This window comes from Chrysemys picta, chromosome 3 (assembly GCF_011386835.1).
Source record: "Chrysemys picta bellii isolate R12L10 chromosome 3, ASM1138683v2, whole genome shotgun sequence".
In the NCBI taxonomy this organism is placed as follows: Eukaryota; Metazoa; Chordata; order Testudines; family Emydidae; genus Chrysemys; species Chrysemys picta.
In genome coordinates, this window is record NC_088793.1 from 116,905,736 (window position 1) to 116,925,088 (window position 19,353).

Below are 19,353 nucleotides of genomic sequence, written 5' to 3' on the forward strand. Positions count from 1 at the left end.
TATGAATTTATGAATCCAGGTCCTAGCCCTTTTCATTCATCTACAGAGGGCGCATCTCTATAAACAAGTGTAGTATATAGCTGTAAGTCTAATTTTGGGATTTTTCAGGTTACACTTTTCATTCCACTGTGGGCCACTCAGTTTTAAAGGGAATCTTTCCCCTCAGTCATTTAGGAAGATGGATACTTACAGCCTCAATACAACAGTGCACTTAAACACAGGTGCTTCAACTAAGCATGTGATTCAGTCCAACTGAAGACACATGACTATTCATGTTCTTAACGTTAAGTAGGTGCTTAAATGCTTTGCTGGAGTGGAACAACAGTGCTCAGCACTTTTCAGGATCAAAGTGTAAGTGCATGTTAGGGTTCCATGTTCATTGTGATTTCATAATTTCCACATCATATTTGATTCATTTGCAAGTTGGACATGCTATTGTTGGGTTGGCGGGAGGGGAGGGATTGTTTGTTTGTTTTGTATTTTTTGTTTCTGTTTTTGCTTTGTTTTGTTTTGTTTCTGTCTTAAATTGACAGCTATAGAAACTAGACCTGGTATCTTCACTGCAATCTCAAGACATGCAGCAGGTATAACTGAGAACAGAGTTGTGATCGCTGTGTTGGCTCCACAATATTAGCATGCGTAAAAACCAGTAAAATCTTACTGTTGTCACAGAAATCAACAAATAGGATTCTAAATAAGCACAGGGAGCAGATATGTGAAGTAAAGGTGCCATTTTTATAGTAATTTTTTGGAATGGAATGGCATTTTAAAAGCTGAAAATTCTGTGAAAGTCATAAGCCCTTATCATTTGTCTCAAGAATTATTTTCTAACATGATTTTAAATGTACCATTATTAATTTCATAAGGATAGGGTCAAGCTTCTCTATGATCTTGTAATATCTCAAGATGGCCATGAAGGATTCAAATTAAAAGAACTCTGATCTACCTTTACAGCAGGATTTTCAAAAAGTGAGAACTGTTACATTGTGGTTTTAAGATGGGTTGCCCTAGGTAGAAAGGAAAACTGCCCAATAGTTTGAAAGTTCACAAATCAAGATGTGTCATCATGAATAAACTGGGACGTGCATTTTTTTTTTTAATTATCATTGGTGTGTTACCCTAGTATTGGAAGCAGCCATCTTGCTGAAAAATCAGTGACTATAGTTGGTTTGTGAAAAATTTCAAAAATTTTAAGCTATCAAATGATTTAAAAAAATAATTGCAATTAATTGCGAGATTACAAAAATGATTGCAATTAATTGCACTGTTAAACAGTAATATAATACTCATTTAAATGTATAATATTCATTTCAATGGGTTTGAAATAAACCCATTTGTTTTTTAGCTTTAATGTTTTGTGATTTTAAAGCAATTTATTATTAATCATTTCAGTTTTAGGCAAACAAAAAATATCTATAAAAATCTTGAAAAGTATTTTGATTAAAAATGTCTCTAGATTTATCGCAAAACACAAAAACTGGCTCACTGATGCCAACTTTTTTGAAAACTTTTTTAAAAAACGGACCAATTTTAACCAAAAAACCCCCTTTTCATTCAAAAGATTTCAACCAACTATATTTGTGATAGACACAAAACACAGGATCCCAGTGAAAGATACTAAGCCACTTTACCATTTACTTTAATAGGTTGTATACCCTCATCTACAGTTTTGGATTCTTATCTTTATTTTTTACATGTTATTTATGTGATACTGTATGGAATCTGGGGGATACTTGAGGATATTATGAATATCAATATTGTAAAATTGCAATGAGTTGTGCCAGATATGCCCTGTAAGATATCTGAAAAAAAATGTTATAATTTGCCAAATATGATAATCTTGTTTATGTTTGTATCATCTTTGTATTATGGGTTACAGATATGTATGTATGTCTGTATTTCAAAACTTGTGCTATGCTTCTGGGTGACACCCCCAGACAGTTTCAGCAGTGCCTAGCCTGCTTGATGGCCCATTAAGGACCATCAGACAGCTGACCCATTAAGAGACGGCAGATACACCTTGTGATCAGCAAGGCATGCAGGGACAAGCCTATGGACAGAACTGTAAAGTTTCCAAGCCATGTGCTGGGCAGCTTGTGTTTGGGACAAAGGAAGCACAGGCCTCATGGCAAAAGACTATAAAAAGCAGCTGCATCTTCTCCATTTTGTCTTCAGTCCTGCTTCTTGTCTTCAATCTTGCTTCTTACCTCTGGGGGACTTTGCTACAAACTGAAGCTCTGAACAAAGGACTGAATGACCCATCCAAGCTCTGGATGTGTTCCAGAGGGACTTTCAAGCCAGCAAACACACCAATCAGTATTGGAACTTGATATATGGACTTTGAAGTCTTTCTACGTATGTGACTGTTTTACCATTTAACATCTCTCTTCTTGTTTTTTCTTTATAATAAACCTTTAGTTTTAGACACTAAAGGATTGGCTGGCAGCGTGGTATTTTGGGTAAGATCCAAACCTATATTGACCTGGTAATGTGACTGACCCTTAGGAGTCAGAAGAACATTTTTTAAAATAACTTCTCACTGTACTGGACCTAGGTGCTGGCTGGGAGCCAGAGAACTGGAATGCAATAAAGAAGGTTGTGTGATTTCTTTTTTGCTTCTTGATAACCAGTGTGAGGAATCAGAAACACAGTTTGTGACTGGTTGGGGAGTTTAACTTCAGTGTTATCGACCAGTCTTGGGAATATCTGCTCTCTCTTTTGTAGCCTGCCCTGACCTTGGCATTTCCAGTGAGATCTACCCCAGGTCACAATTTAGTTTTAACTTTTAAGAGAACATAAGGAATCGGGGGAAAGGTGTGAAATTGATAGCACTGGAGATTGAAGTTGTCACTTCATCCACAGAACAGCAGAACACTGACAGCACAAACTGGTTTCTGTGGCCTCATCAGCGTGCTTCAGTTGTGGCTGGGGGGGGACCATTTGTAGGCATGAGTGAGAAGTTCAACCTCCATGTCTACTCAATGCTCTGCTTCTTTGATAAATCCTAAGATTGCCAGTTGTGGATAATTTTTGTAATGTTTATCCAGGCCTGCAAGGAACCTCATAGTTCAACAGTCAGCAGAATTCAATGACTTTTTGACAGTGCCAAGGGGTCTGATGAGCACAGTTTAAACACAATTAGTTAGAGCAAGACTTAAGGATAAATATTGAGTCCATCATCCCCTGAACCCCCTTTTATTGTATTCATCAGAAGATTTTTCTAAGCTGATTCCTCATGAAGCAGTGTTAGAGATCAAGACTTTGAACAATGTGCATTGCTATAGAAGGGAACTTGCAATTTTTGTCCATCCACTGGAAATCACACAAGTAATCCTAGAGATACACAACAAACAGTTGATTGGTCTCCCACTTTCCAATGAATCACAAGTGCACATGTGAGACAGACATGAGATGAAACAGGAGTTTAGCACCAGAATTATTTGTGTTCATTTTTTTCCTTCCATGCAGAAGTAACGCCCCACTCACAAGGTTTCAGTATGAATGCTCCAGACTAGAACTAAAACTGCTTGGGGAAGGCAGAAACTGATGATGTACTTTCTAAATGTTCAGTTTAGAAGCATCCATCTGTACAGAATAGCAACAAAAAGAGGGAACTAGAGACTAGCAAACAGTGACTCTCAAAGATGTCTGGAGTTCAGTCTGGATACGCATTCAGACATTTTGGAGCTTATCAGACTAACTTATTAAGATTGCCCCACTTACTCCCAAATCAATTCTCATTCACACCTTTCAACCCCATCAGATCCTTCTCAGTTTCCTTCTCCCAAGGTGCTTCCTTTTTTATTAAGGTCACAACTCTGAAACTGTTCCTGTTGAGATTGCCCAGCTGCTGTCTTCTGGTACACTGTTGGTGAGACGTGAATGCATTCGTTCCCCATTCCCTCTTCTATGGAAGACTCAAGGTTTGAGCACAATAGCCAGACCTAAAAAGTTCCAGAGCTTCTGAGGCCCTAGGATAGATTTAATCAAGAGCATGCAATCCACTGGGGATGGTGGAGAATACCCACCCTAAAACTTGAGAAAATATAAACGTGGATTCTGATATTTCTCCAGCCTTACTAGAAAAAGGCCATCAACACCATACTGCTGTTGCTGTGCTACCGTTGTCAGTATCTGGTTGACTGTAGCATCTACAGAAAGCTAAAAAAACCCTTGCTTCTTAAAATAAAGAAAGTGGTCATACAGAACCACAGATAGCCAAGGTCACGGACTTAATTCTTTCATCTGACCTCAGCTTGATTCCGCCCCCACCACTCTTCACTAGTGTGTCCCCAATCTTCACTAGTGTCTCAATGTCTAAGAGGATCTATGTTTATAGGCCCTTTTTTATAGTAATCTGAGTTGAGTGTTTAGATGCTAAAGTGGAAAGTGACTTCCACTTCTGCTGCATCCTCCCAGCCTGACATACAGCAGCTGATCTCCCCACATTGTTGAAACTACAGAATATTCTAATGATCTTTAAAACATACAGGGCCCAATTCTTATGTCAGTTGCACTGAGGTAAATCAGGATTAACTCCATTGACGGTAATATAATTGCATCAGTATAAAAATTGGTGTCATGCAGGTGAATTGGGTCCATAATATCTTTCAGCAAGTCAATAAGAAACCAGCAGAATCTTATTATATGCTGGTCCACAACACTGCATCTTTATTCTGCTTCAGGCACTAGCATTTAGAAGCAGGAGTGATTAAGTGACCAAGGCATTAACAAGCATTTCTAAACATCAATGAAGAGGTGGAAATATTCACTAAGCTATAAAATACGATGGGCCAAATACAGCCCTAGGGTAACTGCGCTGAAATTAATCAAACTGCACCTGGGATGGCTTTGACCTAATAAAGGTAAGCAATAAAGCCTTCCTCTTCCTTTGACACCTTTTCGTTGGTGTGATGCTGCTGAGCACTGTCTAGAACTACGTTGGGCAGAGGCCTGTACTTTAAGTAGGCCACGGTAACAATAGTCCAACTCAGCCTGTTACTTAAAATTGTTTATAAAATCAAGAAAAGGTGGAGACAGATGGGCCAGTACAAACTGGATTGCTTACATTAAAACAACGGTGATGAGGGGTCTTCCAGGCTCCTGGCTCCTGCAGATTGTTATGACAATGAGCTGAAAGAGTCTCAAAATGGGAGGAAATGTTTATAGTTGAAATCACTGAATTGTGTTTTGAATGGTTAACTAAATAAGGTAGCCACCCCTTTTCGGACATGGTCTATCTGGGGGGGTCACTCAGTGACAATCAGGGGTGTGGGGCATGGACTGGAAGGAGACAACTTTATCACCATGGCTTCCATCTGCATCATCTCCTCGGACCCCAGAATCTACCATTATACCATTGGGCCTTCATCGTCCTGATCCTAAGAGAGAGACCTGAACAGAGCAAGCCAGGGAAAGGAAACTGATGATATCGCCACCTCCACCTGCTATGGGAGATTTGCATTTCGCTCCTTCATGTCAATTTCCTTCCCAGTCTTATTTTTCCTCTTTCCTATCTCTCTTAGGGTGACCAGAGAGCAAGTGTGAAAAATCAGGACAGGGGGTGGGGGGTGACAGGCACCCATAGAAGACAAAGCCTCAAATATCGGGACTGTCCCTATAAAATCGGGACATCTGGTCACCCTAATCTCTCTCTTTCCTTTTACTTTCTGTCCAAAAAGATTCTGTTTAGCAGGCCAAGTCTGACATGTCTCAGAGTGGCTGATAAAGCTCTGCTATGCCCATGTCTCTCCAGTAACAAGGCTGAAAGTATCAGAGGGGTAGCCGTGTTAGTCTGAATCTGTAAAAAGCAACAGAGGGTCCTGTGGCACCTTTGAGACTAACAGAAGTATTGGGAGCATAAGCTTTCGTGGGTAAGAACCTCACTTCTTCAGATGCAAGTGCACCTTTAAGACTTCTGTTAGTCTTAAAGGTGCCACAGGACCCTCTGTTGCTCAAGGCTGAAAGTCAGATTCAACAGCAGAGTCAGGAGCTGCATTTTCTATCTTTGTTATTCTTCTCTCCTGGTGTGTCCGCAGGGCTGGCTCCAGGCACCAGCTTAACAAGCAGGTGCTTGGGGCGGCCAAGGGAGAGGGGCGGCATGTGCGGCAGTTCGGGGGCGGCAGGCCCCTCACTCCCTCTAGGATCTAAGGACCTGCCGCCAAATTGCCGCCACCGATCGTGGCTTTTTTTTTTTTCCCCAATTGCCGCCGCCGGTCGCGATTGCGATCGTGGCTTTTTTTTTTTTTTCCTTCTTTTTTTTTGCTTGGGGCGGCAGAAATGCTGGAGCCGGCCCTGTGTGCCCGTCTTCTTTTTATCTTAAAGAAAGAAGGTTTGGACTTCTACGACAACTGCAGCAACAAGAACTGCTGCAAACCACCTCAATGGTCTTCTCTTTTCCTCTAAAAGAACAGTTAATAGCATCTAAAAAGAGCCCCGGAAAGGAGTTTCTCTCTATAAAAGAACTCTCTACAGCTAAAGGGATGTTAAAATGAAAACCTTTCTTAATACTTTACATTTTAAATGTTTTAGCAGCTTTCTTTGATAAAAGGTTTTTAAAAATTTTAACGGTAATTGTTACAATGTAACTAAGCCAGTGATTACTTGACAAGAAATCCCAGACCACATTTAACTGTTTACTGTTGTAATTGTAAACAAAGGTTTCAGTAACATCTTACCCCTTGTTGGGCCCTTTTTCAGTAGAACAGCTATTTGCATTTAGAAAAGTTAATCATTCACTATTCAGCAATTAAACTTCATGGTTCCAATTCACTGTGCTGTCCTAGTCACCTAATCCCTTGACCCCTCCAAATTCTGGGCTCCCTCAGTGCACGTGTCCATAAAAAAATACAGTAAGAGCTTTTGTGCCAGATCCATGGGACACATGAGTGAAAAAGGTGTAAGTGGGAGGGGGAAACGCTCCAACTTGCATCCTTCAGGTCAGCAAATGCAAGATGCTAGCCCTGCCTAATCAAGTAGGGTCACAACAAAGGCTAAAACAGGTGTATTCATTCTTCAGTACACACAGTGCCTTTGCACGCAAGCCATAATCTTTCATTAAACATCCAGGTAAAGCATCTTAGCTAAACAGGACTGGCTCTGGGCGATTGGTTGCAGTATAGATCGCCTGACCATGCCAATAGAAAGGCAATTATGCAGTATTTAATCTCTGCTACCGTGACACATTTTTTTATTTCTAATTATTTTTTATTTCACTTGATCACCAAAATCCAGGGACTGCTCATTGTCTCCATCATAGGCTGCTTCCCATTCACATTGTAATAGAAGAGGGAACGTCTGGGGAAAGCAGAGTATTGTCATAAATAGAAAGGCTCTTTTAGGGAAAGTTCATCCTCTGAACTGAAAGCTGACTCTTGAGTTGAAGTGCCGTGTACAGAGCAGCAGGTTACAAATTAACAAAACACACGACAGTTTAGTTACAGACACTGGATGTGACAACAGAAAGACAAGAGATAACACCATAATGAGCTGGCCAAGCTGTAATTCTGACACCAGCTTTCCTATCAGACAACAATATCAAAAGGAGAGTAAAAGACAGGTCAAGCAAGGTTCAAACTGGAGGTGGGGGAAATAAGCAAGTCCCCTTATTAAAATTAAGCAATTAGTTCAGTTGAGAACATGAGAAGTGTGCTGCCCCTTGTGTGCCTGTCAGCTTCTTAAATTGGCATATTCCTTCCAGCATTTAAATGACAGTGACGCCTGTAAAGAACACACAGGTTTAAAGGGACAGACTGTGTTTCACAAGTGCTTGCAGAACCAAAAAATGTGGCAGCAAGTTTCTAGCATTTGCTCATTTTGCAAGAAATCTTAAGGCTGAACAAAAACTAAATTAGCCTGATCATTTATACATCTCCAGATTACACTTCAGATCTGCCCCAACCCTTTCCTTCCCAGTGCCAGTAGTCCCTGCTTAGTCACTCACACATAGTTAGGAGTTTATTGTACTCACCAATTGGCTGCTGTACCAGTATAATGATGACCCCTTCAGCACGAACCAGAACTTTTTCCATTTGTTGCCAATGAAAGGTCCTTTTTCCTTTTTCTTGTAGAGCCATGCCTGGTAATCAACTAGTCCCAGATCCTTGCACGATATCCTCCGTCGACTCATAATAAAAATCCCTGTGCCATTAAAATAAATGGTTCTGCTTGTTTAAACGTACAGTAATAAATAAAGTAAATATATCAGTCCATCTACATTTGCTATATTAACAGTCATCCAAGTGTCTCTTAAAATGCACATAGAAGTCAGATGGTCAGTCAGTTTTATGATGTCTGTTAGACACATTCATTTAAAAGGCATTCTAAATGTACAAAGATAAAATGAGAAGATGTTCTCAGAAAATAAATTACCCATTACTCTAAAGATAATTGCACACAAATAAGACATGAATTATTGTAAAATAAAACATACTAGATAAAAATGTGTCTCGTCCTTCTTACAACTGCATTAGAAAAGAATAGATCTATTTCAGTCACAGCTAGAGAGGACTAGCTTTCAACTAAATGAAAAGCTGCATGTCTCTCTCTCTCTCTCCTTCTCTCACTCTAGAATCTCCAGCTCTGTGTCTATTGACATACCACAAGGGCTTAGTCCAAATGAACAGCACGCTGTCATTTTTTCAGAATCGATGCAAAAATAAGCAGAGTTTAAACAACAGTCCTTCACCAGCTAACCAGCGGTATGAAAACCTCGACCTTTCCCGAACAAGACACATTTAAAAAAAAAAAAAGAGGAACAAAAGAGGAGGGAAAAGATCTGTTACCTTGACTTTTCTGTTTGGTCTTCTGACGCAAGGGAACCTGCGAGAAATGCAGGAAGGAAAGAAAGGAAATTTCAGATTGTATTACAACATTTGTAAAGAAAGACTGGGGGCAACGGGAGGAGGTGGTGTTTATACGGAGGATGGAATCTAAAAACCCACTTGCAGCTAAAGGGAAGCTACTAGCTGAAGCATAAAATGTGTTAATTAAAACTGATGTATGTGCAGTTAAACAAGAACAAATGTAGCACTATTATATATATGAATCTATCCACTAGTGCTTCCTGTTTCACACCCACAGGCAGCCTCTCTCTGACTGCTTTTTAGCTGAATCGTATAATGTTCTCTGAAGTAGAAAAAGAAAAGTTAAGCCTGCAACATTTTAAGCCTCATTACCTTTATTAGGGATAATTACTGACATGTAAGGGTGAAAAATACGTCAGGTATTTTGTTGTTATCACTGAGCTCTTAGCACATTGTGGGCATTATTGTAAACAAATAATAAAATCAAAAATATCACTGCTTTTTTCCCCTTTTTTTCTTTCTAGTACACATATCTTCCCCTCCGTGAGTAAGATGTTGACAGAATACGTGACAGATAGGAGGATAGTGTCTCAATATTAAAAAAATATTGTCCACATTTGGCTGATTTTCCTAATTATAATGTATAAATATGCTTAGTTGATTATGTTATCCCATATATATTTATGTATTTTAATTATATGCATTCATTTGCATATTTACATATAGTATATTTTATCCAACATTATTATATGGAAAATACATTTGCCTTACTGAACAATAGAGAAATGAAACTAAGGGTTATCAGCTTGAGTTAAAACTTATAGGGGGGCCTGAGGTTGACCTTGAGCTGCCAACTCAAATTAAAAGCTGAGTTGTGTGTTTTCACTGCTATTTTAGCCTGAGTTAGTTCACATGAGTTAGCTAACCCAAGTTAAGAACATGCCATTTTGTGCAGTGTAGACATCACTTCATATAGTTTAAGTTGAGTCCAGAGAATAGGGAATTAGGAATCAGAAGTCCTGGGTTCTGTTCTTAGCTCTCCCCTGACCTGTTGTGTTACCTCAGACAAGGCAACTCACTGCTCTTTGTCTCAGTTTTCCCATCTATAAAATGGGGACAATAATAGTTATTCTTTTTAAAACATTCAGACCTCTCAGTGAAAAATGATGCCTATAAGCTTAGTATTTTGATATTTATTTATGCACACAACCCAGCTATGCAGAGGTGATATTCATCTGATGAATTGCAGAACTATGTAACAAAGGACTATACTGTATCTTTGACCACTTAACTTGCCAAGATATTCATCTTTTAAGTTATATTATCTTTAGGGACAGAAAAGCTATTTTATGCCCTTTGGGGAGGTTTTCATGGCTCCATGTACAGTTGAACTCATGGTAACTAAGACACTTGGCTTTAGAGTGGCAGGGGCACACAAAAAATATAAAAATCATGTTTTTTAAAACCTTAAACATTTTCTCAATATTTTTCTCTGTAACATAGTTAACACATACATAACTGTGTACCAGAAAGTTTTTATTGGTGCTTATTTGGGATGACCTACCTAACTCACTTGAGGATGGCTTTGCCAAGAGTGAATGAAACCAGACTCATGTTAATCATCACATATTCCATATTATTTTTTATTTATACTGTGGTCCATTGGGTGTTTTTCTCAGGACAATGCTCCATGGCAATAGATCAAGGAAAACAATGAGCAAATAGACCAGTTACATGGAAGCCACTAATGTTCCCCCACTCCCATATGGGCTGACCCTGAAGTCTTCTTTTCAAAGGAAGTTGTACCTGACTCAGGCAGGAGCCCATAGGAAGATAGTAAGAGCTGCCAGGACTACCTCCTTGGACCCAATACCTCCTACCTAGCAATTACGATGGGATGAAGAAAGAGAAAGACGAAATAACACCTCTTACGCAGAAGCCAGGTAGTAGGAATGATGCTATGATGCTGTAAAGATGACGCATCGTCTAAATCCAGATTAATGAAATGTCATGATGGTAAGATTGCAACACAGTGACAGGATGTGGCTCTCTGTAACTATTTAATGAAGAAGTAGCTCTCCAGCTAATGCACGACCTTTATCACTGAGCTAAAGCAAAATAGCTTAGACCATAGACAGGTCTGAAGGGAAGAGACAGAATCCCCATTGCATGAATCATTTATAATTGAACGGAACAAATCACTAGTATATATAATGGTGGCATCCCTGGATCTGGGCATGGATTGCAGTCGCCATGAATTAATATACACTTCTGGTACCAGTTTCCATGGTTCTAGTAGCAGAAAGCCATGAACTTTTCTGTTAGATGAAAAACATAAAACCTGTGATTAGTGTGCTCTGTTTTCACAAGCCCAACAGCCTTTATTACTTGTTAATAAAATCATATAAAATAAAATCATATAAAAATAAGAACAGGAGCACTTTCTCCTGTAAGAACTATTCCATTTATTCCTAACAGGTCATGGGCACAGTCAAGGGTCCAGGACTCTGCAGCAGTGGAACTTGTCATGGAATCTCCCCACTCTCACAGAATTGTGCTCCAGAATTTCAGCTCCGATACCCATCCTGGTCCCAAAGCTAATCAATTTAATATGGGGAAAAAACATCTGTACTCACTAAACTCATGTTCCTATTTAATATTATTGAAACCTCCATTTTCTACCACTAAACTTGCAGTCTGCGGTGTGACAAAGAATCTAGAGACTTGCAATATTTAGGTCCGGCTTGTCACACAACACACAGGATGCTGAGTTGTACTAGCAAATGGTTCTCCAAAAATCAGATTGAAGTTTCCCATCTTCAAGATATCCAGATATGGCCATTATGTGTAGGGAATCTTTCAATTCAGGATACTCAGGTGGGTAGCATAAGGAATCATCAATAAAGAGCCATTTGGGATTTTCTGGTTTGCAAGTTTAACTTCAGACCAAGAGACAAATCCCTTTAACAAGGAGGAGTTTTTCAAGACAATGAGAAGCAGCTAAAAATCAGTATAAAAACGGACCCAACCATAATCAATCAAACTAATGGTCCAAACCAGTGGTATAGCAGCCATGTCAAAAAAGACTATATGGATTACAAAAAGTGCACTCACTGGAACAATACAAGACTACAGTGTGCCAGATTGTTGTGTTTTCATCATGAGTGTCATGATAATTGGTATGCTTCTTAAAGCCCCAGCTCCTGGAGTCACCCAATTTATGTGAGAATCTCAGTTTTCATTATCCTTCAAAGAGGAAAGATGAAAACATGAATCCCCTAATGGCCCCAAAATAGAAAAGCAAATAAACTGAATCTAATTTTTTAAAATCTCCTTATTTTTAAGCCACTCATGATTTTGTTCAGCCTGACTTCTGATTTTTGCTTGCAGTTGACAACAGTGGATTTTTTTTCATTGTAGTTTTACACATCAGGAATGTGGTGGACAGTAATGGGACTAAAAGAACAGGAGTACTTGTGGCACCTTAGAGACTAACAAATTTATTTGAGCATAAGCTTTCATGGGCTACAACCTACTTCTTCGGATGCATAGAATGGAACATATATTGAGGCGATATATATACACATACAGAGAGCATGAAAAGGTGGGACTGTGGCCTACTGGAACCTCTGCACCTAAATGTAGACTGCAAACCTACCGATTACTATCCAGAGCTCCTCCCGCAGAGTGCAAATACATGTATGCACTAGATGTAGCTTGATGAAACTGCAATGCTCAAACTAGGTCACATTCACTTTTCTCACTGGCTGACCCAATCAATAGGCAGGAACTTATAGAAATGTGACGTTTTGGGAGATATGTCTGTGTCAACTGACAAATTCCATTTTGGTTTTGTGAACATCGCGTTGTATTTTCAAACTCCGTCTAGAAGGTAGCCTTTGGTGTGGCTTCAAGCATTCATTTGGTAGCATTAACTTGACATCTGGTGGACAGATTATGAGTATGCTCCATAGTGTAGCATAGCTCCATAGTGTAGATTCAGCCTAGCACCAATGGAAGGGGTTTTTCTGTTGCTGTAGGAACACCACTTCCCTGAACAACGTTAGCTACGTCAACAGAAGCACTCTTCCATCAATATAGATGAGTCTACACTGGGGGTTCTCTTGGAATAGCTGCAACACTAACAGATGTGGATTTTTCATACCCCTGAGAACTGACCTAAATTTTAAGTATAGACCAGGCCTTAAGGCATCCTATAAATCTCTTGTGTTTTAATGATAGAGTGTTAGAGATTAAGGCCAGAAGGCACCACCAGATCATCTAGTCTGACCTCCTGTATAGCACAGGCCATCAACACCACGCAGCAACTGCACACTAGCCCAACAACTGAAATGAGGCCAAAATATTACAGCCCACAGGAGACTAGACTATTGCACTGCAAGTAGAGAATAGGAGAGCCCAAGGTGCACCAGTGCCTGAGGGACCCACAATGGTAGAGAAATGATTAAGTGAGAAATACCCAGATCATCCTGGCAAGTGACCCACATGCAGATGCTGCAGAGGAAAGCAAATAATCCCCAAGATCACTGCCTATCTGATCTGGGGAAAATTCCTTCCCAAGCCCACATATAGCAATGAGTGAGAGTATGAGAGTGAATATATAACATATTCCTTTGCTAAGCCTGTGTTCCGTGCTTTACTGCCATGTTATACCTGAAAGGTGTAAGTAGAAAACCAGAGCTCCCACACCAGGTGATCTCTGGAGAGAATGTGTCTAAACAACTGGAGGTTTGGGAGGGCTGATGCACTGGTTCTGGGGTCTAGACTACCAGATGGTGGGATACCACTGCCCAAGAAGGGTCAGACATGGGATCTGCACCTGAGAGAGTGCTAGAGAGACCCAGAATCAGGAACAGTGACCAGAGTCACTACCAAGACCCAATGGGCTTAAAAGCACATGGGACTCAGCTGTTGGAGCCAATCAAAACAGACTGGAGCTCCTCCAGAAAGCAGGACTGGACCAGGTTGTAACAATCTCATTGGCTGGCCCAATCAAGAACTTATTTAAAGAGTGAGCGTGACCTCAGCCTTTTGGAGAGCAAAAGTACACACACAAGTAGGGCACTTCCCTCAACCCATCCTGCAACTAATGGCTCTAGCCAAAATTGGAGATATACTTACAAGAGCATTCCCATCAGCAGCCATGTAGGATTCCAAAACCCAAGGGGAAAAGCTGCAACAAAGAAAAAAGATGTTTATTTAAAATCTAAGCCACACTTTTACAGCATAAATCTCAGTAAAAGAGGGAAATAGTTTTCAAAAATGTTCTAAATTGCCTAAGTTTACAAAAGTTATGTTCTTCAAACATAAGGGTGTTGTATATGATGTAACTTTACTAGCAGAGAAGTAAAATAATGATCTGGACCTGAGGTCTAGCTTCATCAAGTCTCTTTTCAAGATGTGCAATATAAAAGCTCAAGGTTAAAATTTGTTTTAGGCAATGGATAGAGCTGGTCTAAAACTAATTTTTCCTGTAGAAAATTTTGATTAAAATGAAGAACTGATAAAAAAAACTCTAAACTTTTCATCAGAAATGTAGAGTTTTCAGACTAAAGGCTTTGGCCAAAAATGGGGTAGTGTGTCAAAGGAATTTAGTTTGTTCTTCATGTACCCATTCTCCTCTATGGGCTAGGAGCCCCAGCTGGACTACATCTCCTATAAGCCATCCTGGTGTCCACTTTTGGTGGGGAGAAGCAGTGCAATATTACGTCCTTGGCCAGGGTGTGTTATAGGAGATGTAGTCCAGCAGGGAATCTCTTCCAAAGAGAGAATCTCTCTCCAGGTTTTAGGCCACCAGGCTAGATAATACCAACTGCAGATTCAGTATGATTTTGGAGAGCAATATTTTTTTGGATCCTGAAATATGTATTTGTGTCAGGGAAAATATCAAAGCACCTTACCGGACAGAAGAAAACCACAATAACTTTACTAGGACCAGCTAGCTAACTAGAAAACCAATCCCTCAAAAATAATGGACATCAAAGAGTCTTTCAGTAAACTGGAGAGTTTAGAGCATATAGTATTTTGTTTAAATGAGCAGCAGCCGGAATGTAAGGAAATATAGTCACTCTTCAGGGAACTCTATAATTAGTACTTTTTTTCTGTGCTGTCTAAAACTGTGAATTTAAGAGATATGCCATTCTTAATATGTAAAATTTGTTTTATTTTGAAAATAAAAACAGTAAACAGAAAAATACATATATACAGAGTCTGGCCCCCAACAGTTTCAAACCAAAAATGAAAAGATGAAAGTAGCTAAATCTGAAGAAATATATTAATAAGGAGAGATGCTATAGAAAAGAATGTCAAGGTTTAGAAGTCATATCCAAGTATAAACAGGAAGAGAGGAAACATCTTAGTTATACAAGCAAATTAAAGCAGAAGCATCAAACGCTGAACCAGAAAACGAGGGAATAACTTAACAACAATTGACAATGGTAATTACTGTGATGTGACAGGTCTTCCCATAATTTTTCATTATTTTTTTTTGTAATTATGAGAATTTACACAGATTTAGATCACTCTCAGCCTGTGAGTGAAAGATAAGAGATTTAGGTAACTGTCAAGGAAAAAGTTTCTGTATGGCTAATAGGGGCCATTTATGCTAAGGTGGCTGAATTGGTTTCAGAAAAATCTTTGTTATGACTTTGACTGAAGGTAAAAATTTTAAAAGCATTGAAGTAACTTGAGAGCCAAAATCTCATTTCCAAAAATGACTTTGACATATAGGCATCTAAGTCCCATAGACTTTTTCCTCATGTTAGTTAACTTGAGTCAAGTCCTGCAATTGAATAATCTACTGTTACAGCCTCACATTCAGCAGGTCAATGGTCTTATGATAGAGGCCCAGGACAGGCAAATGATCAGTTTCTAAGGTAAAATGTCTTCCCATTAAGTAGACTTTGAATCATACAATAGCAAAAAAGATTGCCAAGAACTCTCTGTCAGTCAGAGAATACTTTGCTTCCAGTGGGGTGAGAGTACGAGATGCAAATATAACCAGATGTTCCTCCTGGAGCAGAACTGCACCCGACTCCTGATTGCATTCATCAGTTTGAATCACTACAGGCTTCCTTGAATCAAAAAAAGCACAGGATTGGATCTGACAGAGGACTTGATGCAAGGTTTCAGAAAGCCTGATTTGCCTCTTTAGTCCAGACCAACTGGCCCTGGCCCTGAGTTAAATCTCACAGCAGCTTTGCAAGGATACTAAAATGGGGCGAAGCACGGCCAATACATTTCTATGTATTGAGTTAGGCCAAGAAACAAATGTAAACCCTTATGATCAGTGGGTACCACTAGTAAAGCAACAGCTTGTACCCATTCACCTGTCAGTTTCAAACCATTGGCTAAAACAGAATGCCCTAGAAAGTCTACAGCATCTTTTGCAAAACTTAACTTAGCTGCATTCAACTTTATGACAGCTTGTCGGAATTGGGTTAGCACCTGGTCCAGAATACCATTATGCTCAGGAAGGGTCTTAGCAATGACAAGAATGTCATTGAAATAGCAACCCTGGATAGTATCAAGGAGCTAAGAGACCACTCTCCAAAATACCTCAGGAGCAGAGACTAAACCCAAAAAGCAGACGTTGATAGCAATACCTCCCAAATGACATGTTGAAAGTCAATAACAGCTGTGAACTTCCAGCCATAGGTATTTGCCAATAATCTATCAGTAATCCAACACAGAGAAAACCCAGGATCCACTTATCCGACATGTCACCTCTTTGAAGTTTGGCCGTTAAAGCTGCTCATGCTCCACCTATTTATTAAGTGCACTAAAATCTGTGCACAGTCAAATGTCACCATTCTTCTTGTATACAATCACTGTGGGTGAGCTCCTTTCCACATTCCGAATAATACCATTATCTTTCATGCACTGCAGTTCTGCTTGTATTTTGTGCACAAGTGCAGGGGGTACAAGACATGCAGTCGGTGCAAAGGGCTTGGCATTCCAATCCAACTGCAGAGAATACACACATCCCATGGACAGAACACCATCACTGTTAAATAAATCATGGTGAGGTATCTGAACAATACATTGGGTATGCCCTTCTAATCTAGCCGACATAAATACACCTGAGGTGTCCTGTGCAAGTTCACAGATCATATGACAATAATGGGACTATCTGCACAACAGTGCCTTTAACAACGTAAAACTTTGAAGTCAAAGCTATGCGTTTGCAGAGCACAGAGCGTACAGCTTCACCCAGTGTCTGCAAAGCATACCAATTCCAAGCTTTTATATCCACTGTAGTCAGAGAAATGTCCAGATTATGGACTAACCCAGAGGGGAGTATGTTAAACTTCAGTACGGTATGCACCATGCACTTCATCGGTGTACCATTAATTTCTACAATACAGGATACCGACTGCCGTGCCTTGCCACATGAGAAGATCAGATTAAAAGGTGACATCAGGGTCCCTGGTAAAGGTAGTCTCATGCAGCTTCATATTCACAGTATGCACTTCAGGCCTACCCTTGTTATAGTGTACCACGGCACACTAACTTAAAGTGTACTTCCTTCCCACAAGCCCAACCCTTAGCAGTTCTAGCTGAGCTCACAGTGAAATTGGCTACGTGACCGTACTGCCACAACAGTAACAGTGAGGAGCGGGCCCCTTTTGCTGATGTGATCGTGTTGCTGGTTTAGGTGGCATTGTATGACTCCAGGCAACTGAAGTAGAAGGAGGAGCTGATGGTTTAAGAGTAGACACAAAGGTAGTAGCAGCCTGACACACAGAACCTCTTTTAGCCTGGACCATGTCAACTGCCTCATTCTTAGCAACTACAGCATCAAGAGTCAGCATTCTAGAATCTTCCACCAGTAACCATTCGCCCAGGCAGTCATTAGCTACACCGGTCACAAAAATGTCCCTAACCACAACTATCATAACATCCCTAAATTCACAGTCCTGGGCCAACCACTGCAAACAATATGCAAACTTATGTATGGTTTTATTGGACTGCTGACAAGCTTCAAAATATTTCTTCCTCAAACAGAACAGACTCTCCAGTGCAAAAATGCTCATTGAGGCACTACCCAACCACACTAAAGGAGGACTTGGGCTCTGGAAGTCCATCCTAAATATCAATGTTATCATGGCCTAAGCAGTCCTGCAGCAAGGGTAACCTAGCAGCAAAAGAGAGTTGCATGATCTGCACATATATCCCGCCATCAACACTCTACTGATCTTTCCCAGTACTAATCTCTCAGCCTCCAATCTTCAAATAAAGTAGCACCAGTCAACACCAGAAATGATGTTCAGGCAGCATGGGTTGCACAATAGGAGTGCTTGTTACCATGTCATCACACTCAAATGTACCCCAGAACACCCAGAAAAAAAGAAGCAGCAGCAAACACGCTGGTAAGTTGTCAATCAAAACATGTAATAACCATGAACCAGTCAAGTCAGCAACAGTCTGAACAAAACAGGACAGTCTAAAATAGGATTGCCAACCCTCCAGGATTGTGCTGGAGTCTCCAGGAATTAAAGATTAATCTTAATTAAAAGTAATGTCGTGATGAAACCTCCAGGAATTCATCCAGCCAAAGTTGGCAACCCTAGTCTAAAATGCCGATATGCAGGAGCAGACCAAGAGTAGCTGCACAGAACCAATTGGTCACAGTGGGATTTCTTCAGAGATGAATGTTTTCATTTTCAGAAATCATTGATATTGAAAAACTATTGAAATTTCTGCACATTGGGGAGTCAGGGGGAAGCAAGCAGAGTTTAGACCAGCACAAATTATTAGTACTCTTTACTCCTGTTCTTACAAGATCTACATTAACCAAGTGGCATGTGAATAACAGATTATGCAATTAGCATGGGAACACAGCAAGTGACTTGTAAGAAATATTTTGCAATCATTTCCACCTGGCTACTGCCTCCATTCTGAAAAATAGAGATATCTCTGTCGAAGATCAAAAAACTACAGAGAGGAAATAAACAGGTACCCACAATCCTCATGTCAAATGGGAGCCCTAATCTGCTAATCACATTTTTCTTGCAGAATTTAAAAGGTACAGTGTCTGAGTTTGTAACTCCCAGGTTGTAAAATACAGTGCATGTGCTGATTTCTAGAGCTTTTTCTACAATCTCACTTGTACCTCAAGGAGATGGAGGATCATCTGTAGATTTTCTCTGACGTACCTGTATCCAGGAAGGTCAGAAACTAGACTCATCAGTTGTTCCACCATGCCATCTTCAGACCCAAATGATGAACACTTTTTGAATTCCCCATGTACTGTACCCCATGCTGCATTCTGGCCTATGTTGGCTGCAATTAAATAACATTTCAAAATGTAAATGCACTAAAGCAGCTGCAAAACTACAGATTCCCCATTTGTTTTTTAAAGGACAAGAACTCTACACTAAAGCATCATCAACAATTAATGTTTTTCCAAAAAGTACCTGCACCCTGGACTAGAATTATATATTTAGGGGTTGATGTCACCGCCTCTGGATAAATGGCCCTTTGAAAGGTTATGATAGGTATAAAATCAAGGCCAGTCCTGGAAGCA

General features: G+C 40.0%; 1 protein-coding gene across 1 annotated transcript in view; it reads right to left on the minus strand.

The window, feature by feature from the left end:
- The window catches only part of IPCEF1 (interaction protein for cytohesin exchange factors 1), a 106,052-nt gene that overhangs the window by 40,287 nt on the left and 46,412 nt on the right, over positions 1-19,353 (minus strand). Inside the window, exons 4-6 of the mRNA XM_042846410.2 lie at positions 13,947-13,998; positions 8,784-8,820; positions 7,970-8,139 (exon numbers count right to left, since the gene is read on the minus strand). Coding sequence (XP_042702344.2) covers positions 7,970-8,139; positions 8,784-8,820; positions 13,947-13,998 — 259 coding nt within the window. The remainder of the gene's footprint in view (positions 1-7,969; positions 8,140-8,783; positions 8,821-13,946; positions 13,999-19,353) is intronic.